General features: G+C 49.9%; 1 protein-coding gene across 2 annotated transcripts in view; it reads right to left on the bottom strand.

Annotated features, from left to right (window-relative positions):
* Positions 1-21,843, bottom strand: part of HTR3B (5-hydroxytryptamine receptor 3B) — a 96,617-nt gene that overhangs the window by 7,216 nt on the left and 67,558 nt on the right. The window contains exons 5-8 of one of the 2 annotated variants that reach the window (XM_075327541.1): positions 16,269-16,313; positions 15,317-15,426; positions 14,695-14,864; positions 9,603-9,760 (exon numbers count right to left, since the gene is read on the bottom strand). In XM_075327541.1, the coding sequence (XP_075183656.1) occupies positions 9,603-9,760; positions 14,695-14,864; positions 15,317-15,426; positions 16,269-16,313 (483 nt within the window). The remainder of the gene's footprint in view (positions 1-9,602; positions 9,761-14,694; positions 14,865-15,316; positions 15,427-16,268; positions 16,314-21,843) is intronic. The other variant, XM_075327542.1, reaches the window with a different exon arrangement.

The raw sequence follows: 21,843 nt of genomic DNA, 5'->3' as shown, positions 1-21,843 counted from the left end.
ACAATGCTGAGCCCTACATCACCAAGCACAATGCTGAGCCATACATCACCAAGCACAATGCTGAGCCATACATCACCAAGCACAATGCCGAGCCGTACATCACCAAGCACAATGCTGAGCCCTACATCACCAAGCACAATGCTGAGCCGTACATCACCAAGCACAATGCTGAGCCCTACATCACCAAGCACAATGCTGAGCCATACATCACCAAGCACAATGCCGAGCCATACATCACCAAGCACAATGCTGAGCCATACATCACCAAGCACAATGCCGAGCCGTACATCACTAAGCACAATGCTGAGCCATACATCACCAAGCACAATGCCGAGCCGTACATCACCAAGCACAATGCTGAGCCATACATCACCAAGCACAATGCCGAGCCGTACATCACTAAGCACAATGCTGAGCCATACATCACCAAGCACAATGCTGAGCCATACATCACCAAGCACAATGCCGAGCCGCACATCACCAAGCACAATGCTGAGCCATACATCACCAAGCACAATGCTGAGCCATACATCACCAAGCACAATGCTGAGCCATACATCACCAAGCACAATGCCGAACCGTACATCACCAAGCACAATGCTGAGCCATACATCACCAAGCACAATGCCGAGCCGTACATCACTAAGCACAATGCTGAGCCGTACATCACCAAGCACAATGCCGAGCCGCACATCACCAAGCACAATGCCGAGCCGCACATCACCAAGCACAATGCTGAGCCGTACATCACCAAGCACAATGCTGAGCCGTACATCACCAAGCACAATGCTGAGCCATACATCACCAAGCACAATGCTGAGCCATACATCACCAAGCACAATGCCGAGCCGTACATCACTAAGCACAATGCTGAGCCATACATCACCAAGCACAATGCTGAGCCATACATCACCAAGCACAATGCCGAGCCGCACATCACCAAGCACAATGCTGAGCCGTACATCACCAAGCACAATGCTGAGCCATACATCACCAAGCACAATGCTGAGCCATACATCACCAAGCACAATGCCGAGCCGTACATCACCAAGCACAATGCTGAGCCATACATCACCAAGCACAATGCCGAGCCGTACATCACTAAGCACAATGCTGAGCCATACATCACCAAGCACAATGCTGAGCCATACATCACCAAGCACAATGCCGAGCCGCACATCACCAAGCACAATGCTGAGCCGTACATCACCAAGCACAATGCTGAGCCGTACGTCACCAAGCACAATGCTCAGCTGTACGTCACCAAGCACAATGCTGAGCCGTACGTCACCAAGCACAATGCTGAGCCGTACGTCACCAAGCACAATGCTGAGCCGTACATCACCAAGCACAATGCTGAGCATCGGATGGAGCGGTGTGAAGCCGCTATCGCTAGACTCTGGAGGAGACGTGTTCTGTGCAATAACGGATCACACTGCTCTACTTGTGTCTGATGGAGGAATTTGGGTTTGGTGATGGAGAATGTTATCCCCTGACTGTATTGTGCCCCCTGTACAGTTTGGTGAGGGAGGATGATGCTCTGGGCTATTATCAGGGAGCGACCTCTGCACCTTAGTACCATTGATGGGTAATCTTAATGCTTCAGTACAAGACATTGTACACAATTGAATCTTCTGCTTTGTGGGAACATGACTGTGTCTGGTGTACAAGCTCCATAAAGACAAGAAGAGGGGAGAACATGATGCCGCATGCAGCCCGGACCCCAGCCCCATGCAACACCTTTGGGATGACTTAGAATGGAGATTGTGATGCTGACTTCTCCCCAACATCAGTTCTGACCTCACAAATGGACAAAGGGCAAAAATTCCCACAGACGCCTCCAAACTAAAATCCTGTAGAAATCCTTCCCAGTAGAGCGGGAGCCGTAACATCTGCATATTAACGTCTATGGACGTGGAATGGGAGATCACTATGTTTAGGGGGGCACATACTTTTCACCATTTATTGTACCTATGTATTGAAAAAAAGTCTAAAAAAAAATATTTGGATTCAATTTAGCAGAATTTATTTTTTCAGTGCTATTAGCTATACACAGCGGAAATAAAACTGTACCTTTAAAGGAGGGTATTGTGTATACACTATTGTTTTGAAATCCCATTGATGATAATGAAAGGAATAAATCTAATTGGGAATTTGTACATGATGAGCGCACAGAAGATGAAATAGAGGCCCTACGGTGTTAGCCTAATTGCTCTGCCGCTCGTCTAACCTTCTGCTGGTTCATTTGATAAGGTTCTCTTTATGATGCTATGAATTTCGGCAGCGCTCATTTATTCCACACATAATTCTCCCCCCCTCCTCTTTATTTCACCCTCTGCTCATTTGTGAGCCATTGTCGCAATGATAATGATTTTGCCATTAAAGCTGAAATCACTGCTGCATGAGAGAGCGATGTCCCACGCCGGCCATTCATCTCCCCGCGTTTTTGTGTGGTTATCTTGTCCTGCCAGGGTCGTTGTTAGTTCTGGACACGCCAAAGCGGAGGAAAAAAAAGGAGATGGGTTATAGAGAAAGGCTGGGGCACCGGGGTTAATTATCACGTAATGGGGGAAATGTATGAATGCCCTTGGCGCTGATGGAGGAAGTCTACTGTGCAAGGCTTGGAGACGGAGTGCGGCCACGTTCATGACAAGTCCCGGCGTCCTACGTGCCATGTTGGCGTCCTACGAGCTACGTTGTGCACTGATCATCTTGTCTATGTGGGTTGTAAAATGACGGTCCAGAAAAACACATTTGGGCGCCAATGAAAGTCCATGGTTAATTCATTGTAAGTGCAGTGACCAGATGTACTAACTCTCCGCACATATGTGCTACAAGCAGCCATATACGTTACTGGGGTATATAAAATATAGGCAGAGCTAGGATGCTGTAATGATTCTTAAAGGGGTTGTCCAAGACTAAGATATTAAAGGACTATTCCTAGGATAGGTCATTGGTGAGAGTCAGACACCCGGGATGCCCACTGCTCAACTAATCCTTCACTACCCAACATCCAGAACTCCCACCACTCAACTGATGGCAATCCAACACCTGGAGCCCCCACTGCTCAACTAATGATTATCTGACACCCAGGATCCCCACCGCTCAACCAATGACTGTCCGACACCCAGGATCCCTACTGCTCAGCTGATGATTATCCAACACCTGGGGCCCCCACTGCTCAACTAATGATTATCTGACACCCAGGATCCCCACCGCTCAACCAATGACTATCCGACACCCAGGATCCCTACTGCACAGCTGATGATTATCCAACACCTGGGGCCCCCACTGCTCAACTAATGATTATCTGACACCCAGGATCCCCACCGCTCAACCAATGACTATCCGACACCCAGGATCCCTACTGCACAGCTGATGATTATCCAACACCTGGGGCCCCCACTGCTCAACTAATGATTATCTGACACCCAGGATCCCCACCGCTCAACCAATGACTATCCGACACCCAGGATCCCTACTGCTCAGCTGATGACTATCCAACACCTGGGGCCCCCACTGCTCAACTAATGACTATCCAACACCCAGGATCCCAAAACTCAGCTATGACTATCAAACAGCCGGGATCCCCACTGCTCAGATGGTGACTGCCCAACACCCAGGACCCCCACCGCTCAACTAATGACTATTGACACCAGGGATACTCACTGCTCAGCTGATGACTGCCAAACACCCAGGATCCACATTGTTCAACTATCCAACACCCTGGATCCCCACTGCTCAACTAATGACTATCCAGTGACCAGGACCCCCACTGCTCAGCTTATGCCTATCCAACACTAGGGATCACCACTGCTCAGACGATGACTGTCAGACACAAGGGTTCCTCACTGCTCAGCTGATGTTGGTCCAACACCTGAGACCCTCAGTACTCAGCTCATGCTGGTCTGACTCTCTCAGAACTCCCACTGCTCAGCTGATGTCTGTTCAACACCCGGGACCCCCACTGCTCAGCTTACGCTTGTCCAAAAACTAGGACTCACACTGCTCAGCTGATGCCTATCCAACACCCGGGACCCCACTGCTCAGACGATGAGTGTCTGACACAAGGGACCCTCACTACTCAGCTCATGCTGATCTGACTCTCCCGGAACCCCCACTGCTAAGTTGATGCCTGTCTAACACCTGGGATCCTCACTGCTCAGCTGATGCCTATCCAACACCCGGGACCTCCACTGCTCAGCTGATGCCTATCCAACACCTTGGACCACCACTGCTCAGATGACTGTCTGACCCTCACTACTCAGCTCATGCTGGTCTGACTCCCAGGACCCCCACTGCTCATCTAATGGCAGTCCAAAACCCGGGACCCGGCCAGTCTGACATCCGGGGCACCTACTGCTCAGCTGATGCCGGTCTGACAGCTGGGACCCCATTGCTCAGCTGATGCTGGTCTGACATCTAGGACCCCCAATGCCCAGCTGATACCTGTCTGACATTGAAGACTCTTACTTATCAGAGGATGCCAGTGCAACACCTGGAAACATCACTGCTAAGTTGATGCCAGCTACTTCCCAGGGTCTGGAGCTTAGAAGTTGAGGGGTAGCATCCCCAAGTATTAGCAGGGACTGAACTTACACCATACCTGGAGCTCACAGCATACCTAGAGTCCACACTATACCTGGAGCCCACACCATACCTGGAGTCCATGCCATACCTGGAGCCCAAACCATAGCTGGAGCCCACACCATAGCTAGAGCCCACGCCATACCTGGAGCCAACATCATACCTGGAGCCCACACCATACCTGGAGCCCACACCATACTTAGAGCACACATTATAACTGACGTCTACACCATAGCTATAGCCAACAATATACCTGGAGTCCACACCATACCTGAAGTTTACACTATAGCTAGTGTAGCACTCAGGGTTATGGGGTACTCGGTTCTGGGCAGGGTACGTCTTAGGGATGTCACGATGGTGGCCGTTACCCGGTTCCGTGCCCTGGGCCCTTTTTGTAATGGGGATATTTACAGGGGATATTTGAATAGAGTTTTTTCGTGACGCCACTGTGGTGTTGCGGCTAAGTATAGGGAGCCGCCACTGCAGAATGTCTCTACTGGGGCTGGTGGTATTAGCAGCTAGTATGGTAGTCCCTCCGCAAGTAGGGCATTGACCCAGCGGGTGTATGGTGCGGTGGGCGCCGGAAGAAGGGAGTCCAGAAAGGTATTCAGTGCAACTGGTTTACTCACTGTAGATGTTAACTGGTTGTCCGAGGCCGGCTGGTTTCGCCTCCATGTCCCCTTCGTTCCAGTGCCAGTCTGGTGCTCTGGTACCTTCTTCCCCTGCACCTGTCTCTGGTAAGTGGGTGCCCGTGGTATAGAACACTGGGAGTCCCCGTTCTGTGGTTCGTCCACTTCTGTCCGCCTGACGGTATCGTGAACCCTGTGGGGATGGAGTCTCTGGTTCTGTCCCCGGTTCTCTCTTTGCTACTGAATCTTCGGATTCTTTAGGGTCAACAAGGTCTTTGATGGTCCCCTTTGCTGTGCAGGTGTTAACAGGTCGGCTTGAAGCTCTTTCCTGTCCTAGGGTCCTGTACCCCGTCGGTGCATAGTTCCTGGAGTCCTCCACCGTACTCTACCGGCAACCGCTTCTCCTAGGTACCAGGTCACCGTCAATCCGAGTCAGGATATTGCTCAGTCACACCTTCACACTTTACTGTCAACTCTCACACTTATGTCTGCTCCCTTTCACTGCAGACTTCCTTCTCCTTTATGTCTACTGTCTTCCTGCGTTCTGACTACTCTCCACAGTCTGCCCCTCCCACCTGGTCAACTAGTGGACTGGAGTGGCTCCACCTCTAGGCAGCCATCCATGGTCGCACCGTATCTAAGTACCATTGTAAGGGGGATTGTTGGGGAAAACTGTTGTTACCTGGGTTTTTGGTGTTACTGGCACTGGGGTTCTGGGTCCCTAAAGGGGTAGGCCATGCATCCTAGTGGGGATGCAGAACCTTGTAGCACCCTAATGGCTTCAGGGGTGCTACACTGGAGCCAACACCATACCTGGAGTCCACACCATACCTGGAGCCCACATTATACCTGGAGCCCACCCCATACATGGAGCCCACACCTTAGCTGGAGCCCACACCATAGCTGGAGCCCACACGATACCTATAGCCCACACCATACCTGGAGCCCACACATACCTGGAATCTGGAACCCTCAGCATACCGGAAGACCACACTATTCTCTGATCCCACACCATAGCTGGAGCCCACACCACATCAGGACCCCACACCATACTGGAAGCTAACATCATACCTGGAGGCCACACCACACCTCAAACCCATACAATCCCTGGAGCCCACACCATACCTGAAGCCCACACCACACCTGGAGCCCACTCCATACCAGGTGCCCACGCCATATCTGGAGCCCACACCGTAGCTGGAGCCCACACCATACCAGACTGTCAGTGGTGTGATGCCCTGGCAAAACCAGGTAGTAACAGATAGGCCCCCGCATAACACCTTCCCTCACTTAGGAAGCACACAGCCGACCTGAAACCCTAGTCACCCCCCCTTAGGGAAAGACAGACACACCAGTGGGCGGGACCAGGCGGTTGGACGTGCCCACCCAGGGGTCTAGACAGCCCGGGGCGGGAAAACAGTTAGTTAGTTGAGTTTGTAGTTCGAGTGGAGAGGAGTGTGGGCTGGAGCGAAGTGTAGCTCCAGCAAAGGAAGTTCAAGTTGAGCGGTGCCAGGGTATGACCCCTGGTGCCTTTGGCTAGGAGGCAGACAGTGGTCTCCGTCAGCAGGAGACGGGAAGACGGCTCGGCAGATTTGAGGTGGACCGGGACAGGGTTGTAGCCCACCGGTACCGACACGGAGAACTGACCCGGAAACCGTAGCACAGAGGGGGTACTCGGACCCTGAAGCCAGGACCGAAACCAGCGGCCTAGCTAATTAACCGATTGAGGCCAGGATTATAGGTCCTGTCCCACCCAAAGTCCCTAATAGAAGACAACACCCCACCGATAGGGATAGACGGCCACCGCCAGGGCCCATAGATCCCACGGGCCAGCGCCTGCGGGCACGGCTCCTTAGGCCACATCCAGCCGGGAGCGGACTCCTGAGTTCCAGACCAGGCAGTCCACCGTTCACAAAACTAGTGCAGAGGAAAAGGACAGTCACCACCAGCCTGGGTGGGGGACCCGATTGCAACCGGCACCTTTGGTTTACCAAAAGATTCGTGTGATTCATTTACTGTGAGTAACCAAACACCCCCCTGCTTGATCAGGCGCGCCGGCCCTTGCCATCGCCATACCCTGCACAGAGACACTGGTCCCCGGGGCAACCATCCCTACTCACGGAGGGGTTAACATCCAGCTGCCACTACACCTCCCCCGGTGCCCCATAACAGCAGCGGTGGTGTCCCACCTCACCACACACCGTGGGTAGCGTCACAAACTTTATGCGTCCTAGCCCATACATCTACGTCCCCCTTTTATTCGGCGTGTCCACGAGACCCCTGGATCCAGAGACCCTTAAGCCACCCCCCTAGAAGGTCCGGATTTGAGCAGCGGCGGCTGCTCACACGGGGGCGGCACAGTGGCATAACTTGGAGCTCATGGGCACCAATTTAAAACCTCTAACAGGGCCCCAATTATTGCAAGCCTTTCATATTAATGGTCTTGTCATATGGACTGAAATGACCTTTTGGGCCTCTTAGGCTCCAGGGCACAGGTGTGACTGCAATCCCTTTACTTATTATATTTATGCGCCCCCTGCCTATATTTTTCAGTGAATCCTGACAGCAGCATTTAAAGTGCCTGAATGCATGGAAATGTGATACAATGGCAGCCGGGGGATCCCCGTCACCCACATTCTGATGCTCCTATGAACCCAAGCTTATGTAAAAAAAAAAAAAGAAAAAACATTATTTGCTATTGTTGTGTCTTTAAAAGTCCAATTTGTCAAAATATTAAATTATTTAGACCATACGTTTTAACGTTAGAATTGTCATTTTTAGTCGCCGCACTTCCCCCAAAAAATGTAATAAAAAGCGGTCTAACCCTTGTAGATACATAAAATGCTTCTCTTAGAGGAATAGGTACAGTACGGTCTGGCGTCTATATCCCCGGCCTCCCGCTCCTCCATGAAGCGGAGGATTTCGGTGCAATCCCTCTGCCAGGTAATGGTGTGTGGCCTAATAGCTGATTCCTGCATTACTTGATGTGCAGCTGTGGACTCCATACAACACTTGCTAGCCTGTTTTGCAGTAATGAGGCTATATGGCTCATATGCAAATTAACGAGCTGTAGAATTTCAGCTTAGAGAAAGACGACGTCTATTTGTAATTCAGAGCTGAACCACCAATTCTGGTCCTACAGAAACTACATAATAATGGCCTCCATTTGTTTTCATGGTTAGTACAGTCTACGGATCGTGAAATGCTCGGATTAGCAAGACTAGGAGTTTTCCCGTCTAGTGCAAACCCTCACAGTCACCGTCATCTAGATACATTTACTAAAAACATATATAGTTCATTTATTAATAAAATCAAAGGGAAATTATTAACATTTGCATAGATAAATTTGACTTTATAGTTTATATAGAAACACAGCATTTGTAAAGCGCTGCAGAATATGTTGGCGCTATCTAAAGAGAAATTATTATTATTAATAATAATAATAATAACCAAGTTTGTGTAAGGAGACTAATCTGAAATGGTCATTGGGTTATGCAACTAATCTGAGATGAGCATTAGGTCATAAAACTAATCTGAGATGAGCATTGGGTCATGAAACTAATCTGAGATAGGCATTGGGTCATAAAACTAATCTGAGATAGGCATTGGGTCATAAAACTAATCTGGGATGGGCATTGGGTCATGAAACTAATCTGAGATAGGCATTGGGTCATAAAACTAATCTGGGATGGGCATTGGGTCATGAAACTAATCTGAGATAGGCATTGGGTCATAAAACTAATCTGGGATGGGCATTGGGTCATAAAACTAATCTGGGATGGGCATTGGGTCATGAAACTAATCTGAGATGGGCATTGGGTCATGAAACTAATCTGAGATGGGCATTGGGTCATGAAACTAATCTGAGATGGGCATTGGGACATGAAACTAATCTGAGATAGGCATTGGGTCATAAAACTAATCTGGGATGGGCAATGGGTCATAAAACTAATCTGAGATGATCATTAGGTCATAAAACTAATCTGAGATAGGCATTGGGTCATAAAACTAATCTGGGATGGGCAATGGGTCATAAAACTAATCTGAGATGAGCATTAGGTCATAAAACTAATCTGAGATAGGCATTGGGTCATAAAACTAATCTGAGATGGGTATTCAGTCATAAAACTAATCTGAGATGGGCATTGGGTCTTGAAACTAATCTAAGATGGGCATTGGGTCATAAAACTAATCTGAGATAGGCATTGGGTCATAAAACTAATCTGAGATGGGCATTGGGTCATGAAACTAATCTGAGATGGGCATTGGGTCATAAAACTAATCTGGGATGGGCAATGGGTCATGAAACTAATCTGAGATGGGCATTGGGTCATAAAACTAATCTGAGATGGGCATTGGGTAAAATATAAAAAAACTTTGACATACATTAAACTGGACCTGAGCGAAGCTTCCACCGTGGGTATGTAGGATCTCGTAATTGGAAGGAACAGACAGAAGCTCCCACTCCCCATCATTTAGGAATATGCTCTTGTCATTGCTGATTTCCTCGTAGCTCCTCCAGATTGAAAGATTGAGGTCGTTCACTAAAATAAGAGGTAACTGACATGTTATAAAGATTCTTGCTGTAAAAAATAGTCAATTAGGTTGGTTCCTTTGAAAATGTTTCAAGATCTTACAGTCAAAAAATCAGATGCTCTACTTATGGAATATACCTGTCACAATGTGACTGTAGGAAAGCTTGGTAAAGGGGATCCTATGCTGTCCCTCACGCTAGAGGGTCCCTAGTCTATCCCTAGCCTCTGGGTTAGCCCTAATGGTGGAGATGCCCGAGTCTCATGCCTGGCTATGCTTCTGACCAAAACTAATCTGATTCCCTTCTCCCACCAGGGAAGGAAGGGGCAGGCGTGTGATGGTAACACAGATTAAGATAGACAGAGGAAAACAAAAACTCTGAAACACCACAAACTTACAGGTACAAACAATGAGAGACTCAGGAGAAAAGCAAGAGCAAGAAGGTAGAAACACGCAGACAACAAGGGCTAACTCCACAACCACACACAGCAACAGGTACTACAACAACCAGTAAGTCTGGATCACAACACCTCACCTGACCAGCTTAGATAAACTATAGCTGGCTTAGAAGAAAGGATCTAGTCAGCATATATAAGTGAGGAACAGATGTGATTGGCTCCCTCACCACATTTGATCAAAGGAGACAAACAAGCAGACTAGCAAAGATTAACTCTTGCTAGCCTGCTTATAAACTATCAGTCTGTTGGTTGACACCCAAGATTGCCTACCCTGATCACAGATCTCAGAGTAGTTATCAGGTGGCGTATCAGAATCTGTATTCTGAACAGATCCCGTCAACCTCAATGACATATGGCGATGTTTGTAAAATTCTCCATGTGACAATACCTTTCTTTCCCCCAGAAGTAATGTATTGCTTGTTGATGGTGGTGATGAGGCAATGAGAGGGAGTAGACCCAGTTACCACAGTGGACCCCCTGGACCACAGGGGGGACCCAGACTTACCCTTTAGTGAGAGGGTCTTAACTAAGCACATGCCATTAGGTAGATGCAAAGTTCCACTCCCAGGGCAGTGACTGGGACAGTGGCAGCTGACCCCCAGGATAGGAGACAGACTCAGGTACGGACACAGGTGTAGGCAGGTACAGGCGGTATGGCTGAGGCAGACGAGAAAGGCGAGTAGGTACGGACAGGTATGGTGAGCACAGTAGGAACAAGGAGGGACGGAGAAGGTGGACAAAGGAATAGATAATGGGACAGGAGCACGAGACCCAACAGCTAGACAACTAACTAGCAGAGTGGAAGACTAACTAAATGTGTTGCACAGGCACCTCCCCTAGTGGGAGGGTGCCTTAAATAAGTAGTGCCTCTCAGCCATAGGTTGAGGGGCATTTCCGTGAAATGGTGCTTTGGCCCTTTAAGAGGAGAGCGAGTGAATGACTGCAGGACAGCAGGGGAAGACGCAACCCGGCTGTGGCAGTGAGTAAGTCGGCGTCCCTGCTGAAGAGAGACCGGGCATTGCAGGGATGCCGGCTCCACAAATCAGTGTCTGACCTAGAAGATTCCATATCCTAACAGGCAATCCCTACAATTATAAAGAGGGCTTTACACGCTGCGATCTCGCTAGCGAGATCGCAAGCGATCGTACCCGCCCCCGTCGGTTGTGCGACACGGGCAAATCACTGCCCGTCGTGCACAACCTTGCTTACTCCCGTCACACGCATTTACCTGTCCTGCGACGTCGCTCTGGCCAGCGATCCGCCTCCTTTCTAAGGGGTTGGGTTGTGCGGCATCACAGCGACGTCACATAGCGGCCGCCCAATAGAAGCGGAGGGGCGGAGATGAGCGGGACATAACATCCCGCCCAACATCCTTCTTTCTGCATTGCCGGCGGGATGCAGGTAAGCTGTGTTCGTTGTTCCTGGGGTGTCACACGGTGCGATGTGTGTTGCCTCGGGAACGATGAACAACCGGAGCACAGAAGGAGGAACGACATTATGAAAATGAACGACGTGTCAACGAGCAACGATAAGGTGAGTATTTTTGCTCGTTCACAGTTGTTCGTGCGTGTCACACACTACGATATCTCTAACGATGCCGGATGTGCGTCACAGAATCCGTGACCCCAACGACATATTGCTCGACATATAGTAGAGTGTGACGCCTCCCTAAAGGCCCCGTCACACGCAGCGACGTATCTAACGATATATCGCCGGGGTCTCGGATTCCGTGACGCACATCCGGCATCGTTACTGACGTCGTTGAGTGTGATACGCACGAACAACCGTTAATGATGGAAAATACTCACTAAATCGTCCATCGTTGACACGTCATTCCTTTTTAAAAAATCGTTGATTCTTGAGGACACAGGTTGTTCGTCGTTCCTGCGGCAGCACACATCGCTACGTGTGACACGTCGGGAACGATGAACTGCAGCTTACCTGCGTCCTCCGGCAATGAGGAAGGAAGGAGGTGGGTGGCATGTTCCGGCCGCTCATCTCCACCTCTCCACTTCTATTGGGTGGCCGCTTAGTGACGTCGCTGTGACGCCGCACGAACTGCCCCCTTAGAAAGGAGGCGGTTCGCTGGCAACAGCGACGTCGCTAGACAGGTAAGTATGTGTGACGGGTCCTAACGATGTTGTACGCCTCGGGCAGCGATTTGCCCGTGACGCACAACCGACAGGGTCTGGTGCTTTCACCAGCGGCATTGCTAGCGATGTCGCTGCATGTAAATCCCCTTTTAGTTTTTTGAAATGTCAATGATCGTTTAAGTGTATTGGCTGAGTGCTGGGGAAGCTGAGAAGACTCTGAGTATAGGAGTCTGGGTATAGGAGTCCAGTGGGCGGTCCCAATCAGTATCTGACTTCCCTATATAAGTGCGCATACCCAACCCAAGCGTTTCAGAGTGAACGTACCATTCTAGCCCCCTGACTCCTACACAGTTATTACTGCTACCTCCATTACCGGTATGCAAACAGCTGGTGAAGGTCAGGCTGCAGTTCTGTGTTACCTGTATATAAACAGCTGGTGAAGGTCAGGCTGCAGTTCTGTGTTATCTGTATGTAAACAGCTGGTGAAGGTCAGGCTGCAGTTCTGTGTTACCTCTATGTAAACAGCTGGTGAAGGTCAGGCTGCAGTTCTGTGTTACCTGTATATAAACAGCTGGTGAAGGTCAGGCTGCAGTTCTGTGTTATCTGTATGTAAACAGCTGGTGAAGGTCAGGCTGCAGTTCTGTGTTATCTGTATGTAAACAGCTGGTGAAGGTCAGGCTGCAGTTCTGTGTTACCTGTATGTAAACAGTTGGTGAAGGTCAGGCTGCAGTTCTGTGTTATCTGTTTGTAAACAGCTGGTGAAGGTCAGGCTGCAGTTCTGTGTTATCTGTATGTAAACAGCTGGTGAAGGTCAGGCTGCAGTTCTGTGTTATCTGTATGTAAACAGCTGGTGAAGGTCAGGCTGCAGTTCTGTGTTATCAGTATGTAAACAGCTGGTGAAGGTCAGGCTGCAGTTCTGTGTTATCTGTATGTAAACAGCTGGTGAAGGTCAGGCTGCAGTTCTGTGTTACCTGTATGTAAACAGCTGGTGAAGGTCAGGCTGCAGTTCTGTGTTATCAGTATGTAAACAGCTGGTGAAGGTCAGGCTGCAGTTCTGTGTTACCTGTATGTAAACAGCTGGTGAAGGTCAGGCTGCAGTTCTGTGTTATCAGTATGTAAACAGCTGGTGAAGGTCAGGCTGCAGTTCTGTGTTATCAGTATGTAAACAGCTGGTGAAGGTCAGGCTGCAGTTCTGTGTTACCTGTATGTAAACAGCTGGTGAAGGTCAGGCTGCAGTTCTGTGTTATCAGTATGTAAACAGCTGGTGAAGGTCAGGCTGCAGTTCTGTGTTATCAGTATGTAAACAGCTGGTGAAGGTCAGGCTGCAGTTCTGTGTTACCTGTATGTAAACAGTTGGTGAAGGTCAGGCTGCAGTTCTGTGTTACCTGTATGTAAACAGCTGGTGAAGGTCAGGCTGCAGTTCTGTGTTATCAGTATGTAAACAGCTGGTGAAGGTCAGGCTGCAGTTCTGTGTTACCTGTATATAAACAGCTGGTGAAGGTCAGGCTGCAGTTCTGTGTTATCAGTATGTAAACAGCTGGTGAAGGTCAGGCTGCAGTTCTGTGTTACCTGTATGTAAACAGCTGGTGAAGGTCAGGCTGCAGTTCTGTGTTACCTGTATGTAAACAGCTGGTGAAGGTCAGGCTGCAGTTCTGTGTTACCTGTATGTAAACAGCTGGTGAAGGTCAGGCTGCAGTTCTGTGTTACCTGTATGTAAACAGCTGGTGAAGGTCAGGCTGCAGTTCTGTGTTACCTGTATGTAAACAGTTGGTGAAGGTCAGGCTGCAGTTCTGTGTTATCTGTATGTAAACAGCTGGTGAAGGTCAGGCTGCAGTTCTGTGTTACCTGTATGTAAACAGCTGGTGAAGGTCAGGCTGCAGTTCTGTGTTACCCGTATGCAAACAGCTGGTGAAGGTCAGGCTGCAGTTCTGTGTTACCTGTATATAAACAGCTGGTGAAGGTCAGGCTGCAGTTCTGTGTTATCTGTATGTAAACAGCTGGTAAAGGTTAGGCTGCAGTTCTGTGTTACCTGTATGCAAACAGCTGGTGGTCAGGCTGCAGTTCTGTGTTACCTGTATGTAAACAGCTGGTGAAGGTCAGGCTGCAGTTCTGTGTTACCCATATGTAAACAGCTGGTGAAGGTCAGACTGCAGTTCTGTGTTACATGTATGTAAACAGCTGGTGAAGGTCAGACTGCAGTTCTGTGTTATCTGTATGTAAACAGCTGGTGAAGGTCAGACTGCAGTTCTGTGTTACCTGTATGTAAACAGCTGGTGAAGGTCAGGCTGCAGTTCTGTGTTATCTGTATGTAAACAGCTGGTGAAGGTCAGGCTGCAGTTCTGTGTTACCCGTATGTAAACAGCTGGTGAAGGTCAGGCTGCAGTTCTGTGTTACCTGTATGTAAACAGCTGGTGAAGGTCAGACTGCAGTTCTGAGTATCAAAGGGGAAGGCGTAGGTCTCCAGGCTGCATGCCGACACCACCTGCATGGGCTTGTAATTCCTGATCGTTCCTGAAGAGCTCACATACACATAGGGCAAATCCGGTGACTTCCCATCTTCTACACTACAGGGCAAAAGTGTCCTTTGTTACCCAGATGTACTTTATAACAGTAAAAAGGGTGGATAAATAATTTCATGGAACCAAATACCATTTTGTATGAGGGAGATTATAAGTATCATGTGTCTAATCTTATTGTATTATCTCCAATCATAATGCCTAGGTGCTATCATATGGCATAGTACAGCCAATCAGAAGAGACCATTGTAGCCAGTATAAAAGCAAAAGCAGGAAATGCAGCAGCCGTTTTAAGGTGAATCTGAATAAGGCAGTACTTTTGTTTTGTGGCTAGGTGATTATCTGTGTAAGTCTATTTTTCTTTTCATATTTGGCAAAGCTGATGAATATCAGAAGATTTGCTCATCAGTTTTTCATATACCGAGTGGCGTACAGTCTATGCAATGGTCTAAACACAATATAGTGGAGAAGGGTTGTGACATGGTGACAATAATACATACAATTCATTGATAACAATGTCTGGGACCCAAATAGCATTGAGCGGTAAGGAAATTTCTCCAATCCCATCAAACTGACTTGAATTCCAGGTCAGAAATTCATCCTTCCACATCTAGAATAGTGAAAAATAAATATGGAAAATAGAGTTTATTGTGTCTGTCAAAAGATAACATAAATCTACACATTTGCTAATATATTTTTAAAGCATTTGTTTAAAAAGCATTCTACCAGTACTATAAGTGCTGGAGCTTCCTTTGTCTTATTTCCTAAAATTCGTGGCATCTGCCATTGTCCTGTGGCTTTATTACCTTCAACTCACTTCTGTGTTATGCTTGTATGTAGTCAAACAAACATAGGAGAAGCAAAGAAACCACCCGAAATTCCTGTAAAGAAAAAAGGACCCAGCCCCATTTCCTGAAATCTGACGTCTCTGCTGCTTGAGGCAGATTACACTTGACAACAGGCAGAGATCGGTCCGACACTCAGCACCGCCGCCTATCAGTTGTTCTTGGTGTTATTGGATGATTCAAAAAGGGGTGGATGTGCAGTACCAGCCGTGACCACTATGCAGTTGATGGAGCTGTGTTGCACGCTCAGCAAATGGTCACATCCGGCCAGCGCTGAGAACAGCTGAGCTGTTAGACCCCCACGGTTCTGGCACTGATGTTCTATGATGAGCTTATGTCATCAATATTAAAGTACTGGATAACCCCTTTTAGGTGAATTGAGGTCATTGAGGGAAACCCCAATTCTGGACAACCATGAACCACTATGAACCACTATGTAAAAGTTGCTTTCATTGATGCCGAACGGCACATCTGTGATATAGGAGGGAAAATATCTGCCCAGACTGGACAAAAATAGTAGATCACCAAGAGTTACAGAAAGCAAACCCTTCAATTGATCCACAATCCATTTCATAGAGGTAAAGTAGTGATAACGTCGTCTACGTACCTGCCGGTACCATATGCTCGTTGTCAGCTTCTGATTTTGCCCGTCCTGAAAAATAATGAAAATCTCACCCTCTTATGTACTGTGCATTGTGGATTAGGATTCAAGGATAAAACCAAAAACTATGTAAATTGTATAAACAATGTTCCTGGAAACGGGAAGATCCTCAGGACACGGAAAGCAATGTAACATTCCTGTAGATGTAATAAGTATTTATATCCTTCAAATGAAGGTTTGTCGAATAAATAACATTTACCCATAGATTATACATGTAAGATAGCTGGAGGACTGGGTGTAGGAATGGGGCGGTACTGAGCATGTGCGACCACTGTCCCATAGGAGTGGTGGTCGCACATGCTCACTACTGCTTCAGTTACACACGGGATTTCGGGACCGAGATAATTCATTTATCATCTAGCCAGTGGAAATATAACATATATTGGACAGCTTGGGGTGCTACTGTATACGAGGGCTTGACTCAGGGGGAGGGTGTAGAAGCCAGGGGTAGAAATGGATGAAAAAATGGAAAAAAGGCAAAATAAATTAGCATCTGCTCAGCATACAGCATTGTGCACATCTCCATACAGGACATATGTGAGCTCCTCGGACCGGGAACGGTTTCCTCCTGGAAGGATTTCCGAATCATAGAGTGACTGCGAACTTATCGTTTTAGACCGGACGAGCCCTTTATACTACTTTCTACTTTTCAGCCCTTTCTATACTGCTGCTAGCCAAGGGTTAATAGGATCCCCCATCTCCTGATAGCTGGGGTCCAAGAACAGTTACCATGTGTCACGCTCCCCGGGTCCTCACCCCCGCTCCCCGGCTCACCTGCCACGCTCCCCGCTCTCCAGCCTCCGGTGCCCGTCTTCCCCAGGCCCCCTGGTGCTCGATTCCGGCGCCCGACGGCTGCCCAGGACCTGGCCGGCTCCCCTGCGTCCTCCTCTCAGCCTCCTTCCCTGGCTTCTGGCACCCGGGCGGCGCGCATGCGCATTAGGGCGCGCGCGCGGTCACTGACCCTTTCTTAAAGGGCCAGCGTCCATTAACAGGAAATGAGGTTGAACAGGTACAGGGTATAAAGGGGGTTATTGTCCAAGGGGGCGGGGCCTGATCTTCGTGTTTCCTAAGCTAGGAGTCAGGTCTCCTGGTGTCTCAGTGCATGTACTCACCTATCTCTCTTGTAGAGCCGTGCCTGCCTCGCCATCCAGTCTGCCGTATCCTGAACCCCGAACGCTGTCCATCTGCCATCCTGACAGTCCGCACCATCTCGGATCCCTGCGGTGACCCGTCATCTCGCTCCCAAGGTTCCGGACCCCGCCTGACATCATCTCGGCTTCCGAACCTGAGCTGCGTCACCAGGACTACCACCCGTGACTCCGTGGTCCCAGGGACTTCTCCGCTATACTCGTGTGCAAGGACTGTTCTGCTGTTTATAGTGTTCCAGCTGCCGGACTCTTTACTACCATCTAGGAGTTCGGTCCAGTGGATCCACCTCCTGGGTCTGCCCGTACACCTGGCCGTGACAGTAAGATCAGGCCATGGATCCCGCTGCAGCACTAGCGGCCTTGCAAGAAGAACTCCAACGCCAGCGTGAGACTCAGACCCGCATGCTGAACTTTATGACGTCCGTGGACACCCGCCTGTACACGTTACAAGCGGCAGTTACGCCTTCAACATTCCGGGCCTCCTCTAGTCAATCCACGGCTCCCGCACCCGTGGCAGCCTCTTCGAATGCTTCCCAACTCCGTTTGGCTTCACCACCTCGTTATGCCGGAGATCCCAAGACCTGCAGGGGCTTCATAAACCAATGTTCCCTTCATTTCACGCAGCTACCACACTTGTTTGCCTCCGACCAAGCCAAGGTCGCCTTCATCATGTCTCACCTAGAGGGCGAGGCACTGGCGTGGATGAACCCCTTGTGGGAGAAGGAGGACCCTATGACCAAGGATCTTCAAGAGTTCCTGCAGGCCTTTCGCAGCACCTTTGACGAGCCGGGACGCGCCTCTGCGTCTGCTTCATCCCTTCTCCGCTTACGTCAAGGAACACTGACGGTGGGCCAATACGCCATCCGTTTCCGCACTTTGGCTTCAGAACTCGGGTGGAATAATGAGGTCCTAACAGCCGCCTTCTGGGAAGGACTCTCGAGTCGCATCAAAGATGAGTTGGCGGGTCGTGACGTGCCCTCCACCCTAGATGCCCTGATTGCCCTAGCAACTCGAGTGGACATTCGTTTTCAGGAGCGCTCCAAAGAGCTATCTCGTGAGAGACGGCCGGTACGGCATTCCTCTCCACCGCAGAAACCCTCCGTACTTCAGTCATCGGCAGCTGGAGCTCCCGTCCACGAGCCCATGCAGATCGACCGAGTGCGTCAGTCTGAACAACGTCGAGCAGAGCGGCTCGCCAAGGGCCTCTGCTTTTACTGCGGTGAGGGCACACACCTGCTACGATCCTGTCCAGAGAGGCCGGGAAACTCCAAAGCCTAGGGTTGGTAGGAGAGGCCACCCTAGGTGCTGGGACTCTCTCTGACCCGGTTACATGGACAGTGCAAGTGACAACGGGAGAGACGCGGTTCACGGCTGATGCCTACCTCGATTCCGGGGCAGCAGGCAATTTCATCCAGCAGGCCACGGTGGACAAGTACCGGGTGCCTGTTTTGCCACTCGACAAGCCCCTAGTGATTGCCTCGGTGGATGGGAAACCCCTCTCTGACACCATCTCCTGGATCACCAGGCCGGTCGAACTGCGTATCGGTGCCCTTCACACCGAGAACCTCGCTTTCTACGTCCTCCCACACATGTCCCACCAAATCCTGCTGGGACTTCCATGGTTGCGGACACACGAACCATCAGTTAGCTGGGGTACTGGCGAAATCACCCGATGGGGCTCTTCGTGTCATGAGAGGTGCCTAAAGTCCATACAACCCATCCGACGACCTCCGGTTCCAGAGAACCTACCGGGGCTGCCCTCGGCCTATTGGTCCTTTGCAGATGTCTTTGACAAAAAGGAATCCGAGGTACTGCCGCCACATCGTCCATACGATTGTGCCATCGACCTGCTTCCAGGAACAACCCCACCACGAGGACGGATATATCCTTTATCTCCAGCCGAAACAAGGGCCATGTCAGCTTACATCTCAGAGAGCCTAGCAAGGGGGTTCATTCGGAGATCCTCCTCTCCTGCTGGAGCAGGTTTCTTCTTTGTTAAGAAGAAAGAGGGCGACTTACGCCCATGCATAGACTACCGGGGTCTGAATCAAATCACCGTAAAAAACAAGTACCCTCTGCCGCTCATTCCCGAATTGTTTGACCGGCTTAGAGGAGCTCGTGTGTTCACCAAGCTGGATCTTCGGGGTGCTTACAATCTGGTACGCATCCGCTCTGGTGACGAATGGAAAACCGCGTTCAATACGCGCGATGGACATTATGAGTACTGCGTGATGCCCTTCGGCCTGTGTAACGCTCCTGCCGTCTTTCAAGAACTGGTGAACGACGTGTTCCGGGACCTTCTCTACATCTGTGTGGTAGTGTATCTAGATGACATCCTTGTCTTCTCTCCGGATCTCCAAACCCACAGAGAAAACGTACAGCTGGTTCTACAAAGACTGAGAGAGAATCGTCTGTACGCAAAGTATGAGAAGTGTGTCTTTGAGCAGTCTTCTCTCCCCTTTCTGGGGTACATCATCTCTGATACTGGACTGCAGATGGATCCCAAGAAGGTCTCCGCCATTCTCAACTGGCCTCCTCCATCTGGACTAAAGGCAATCCAACGCTTCCTGGGATTCGCCAACTACTACCGCCAGTTTATCCCTCACTTCTCTGCCTTGACCGCTCCTCTCTCCGCTTTGACTAAGAAGGAGGCTAATCCAAAGGACTGGTCACCTGCGGCTGACGCCGCGTTTGGTTCTCTGAAGCGGGCTTTTGCTTCCTCTCCTGTACTCCACCGTCCGGAGTTAAACCGCCAGTTCACCTTGGAGGTGGATGCCTCCTCCTCAGGAGCCGGAGCAGTGCTCATGCAGAAGTCCTCCTCCGGGAGGATGGTGACTTGCGGATTCTTCTCCAAGGGCTTCTCAGCGCCTGAACGCAACTACACCATCGGTGACCGAGAGCTCTTGGCAGTCAAACTGGCTTTGGAGGAATGGCGCTACCTCCTGGAAGGTGCAGTGTACCCCGTGATTATTTACACGGACCACAAGAACTTGGAATACCTACGGTCCGCTCAGCGTCTGAACCCACGGCAAGCCAGGTGGTCCCTATTCTTTGCCAGGTTTGATTTCCAGCTTCACTTCCGACCCGCGGACAAGAATGTACGCGCTGATGCCTTGTCCAGGTCTTTCATGCCCATGGAGCAGGAGGAGGAGACTACCCAACCCATCATCTGTCCTAGCAAAATCATTCCGGTGGCCCCTGTCACCCTGGCCCAGATACCGCCCGGGAAGACCTATGTCTCCGAGGTAGACAGGGAAAAAGTGTTACACTGGGGTCATGCCTCGAAAACAGCCGGTCATGCTGGTCAGAAAAAGACATGGGGTGCGATTGTACGTCATTATTGGTGGCCATCCCTTCGCACGGACGTCGCTGCTTTTGTATCCGCCTGTTCCTCTTGTGCCAGGAACAAGACGCCCAAACACCTCCCATATGGCCGTCTTCTGCCTCTGCCGATACCCTCAGTTCTGTGGCAACACATAGCAATGGACTTCATTACGGACTTGCCATTGTCATCCGGACACACAGTCATATGGGTCGTGGTGGACCGGTTCTCTAAAATGGCCCATTTCGTTCCTATGGCTGGACTGCCCTCTGCTCAGGAACTCGCGGACGCATATATACAACACATCTTCCGCTTGCATGGCTTTCCATTACACATCGTATCCGACAGAGGAACTCAGTTCACTTCCCGCTTCTGGAGGGCTCTCTGTAAACATCTGGGAGTGACTCTGGACTTTTCATCTGCATACCATCCTCAGTCTAATGGCCAGGTAGAGAGGGTCAATCAAATCTTGACCACTTTCTTACGTCACTATGTTAACGCCCATCACGACGACTGGTCCGCTCTTCTACCTTGGGCTGAATTCTCCCACAATCGCCACATCAGTGAGTCGTCCTCCAGCTCTCCCTTCCATGTCGTTTACGGACTTCAGCCTTCCATCCCATTGCCTGTATCCCCCTCTTCGGATGTCCCTGCTGCAGATACAGTAGCCCGTGACTTTGCAACCATTTGGGACTCTGTCAAAACGTCCCTTGGGCGTGCGTCCCTGCGGATGAAAAGACACGCAGACAAGAAACGTCTGGACCCTCCGTGTTTCTCTCCTGGAGACCTCGTCTGGCTTGCTTCCCAGTACGTCCGCCTGAAGATACCTTCATACAAGCTGGGTCCTCGCTACATTGGGCCGTTTAAAGTCCTCAAAAAGATCAATGAGGTCTCCTACAAGCTTCAGCTTCCGGCCACGATGAGGATACCCAACTCCTTCCACGTCTCCCTGCTCAAGCCGGTTGTCCTTGGTCCCTTCTCCGCTGCTGCCAGTCCGGCTCCTCCACCTATTGCCGATGACGACATCTATGCGGTAAGGGATATCGTGGCC

The sequence above is a fragment of the Anomaloglossus baeobatrachus genome, chromosome 11 (assembly GCF_048569485.1).
Source record: "Anomaloglossus baeobatrachus isolate aAnoBae1 chromosome 11, aAnoBae1.hap1, whole genome shotgun sequence".
NCBI classification, from domain to species: domain Eukaryota; kingdom Metazoa; phylum Chordata; class Amphibia; order Anura; family Aromobatidae; genus Anomaloglossus; species Anomaloglossus baeobatrachus.
Note: the sequence above shows the minus strand (reverse complement) of the source record. Positions and strands in the feature narration are given on the sequence as shown.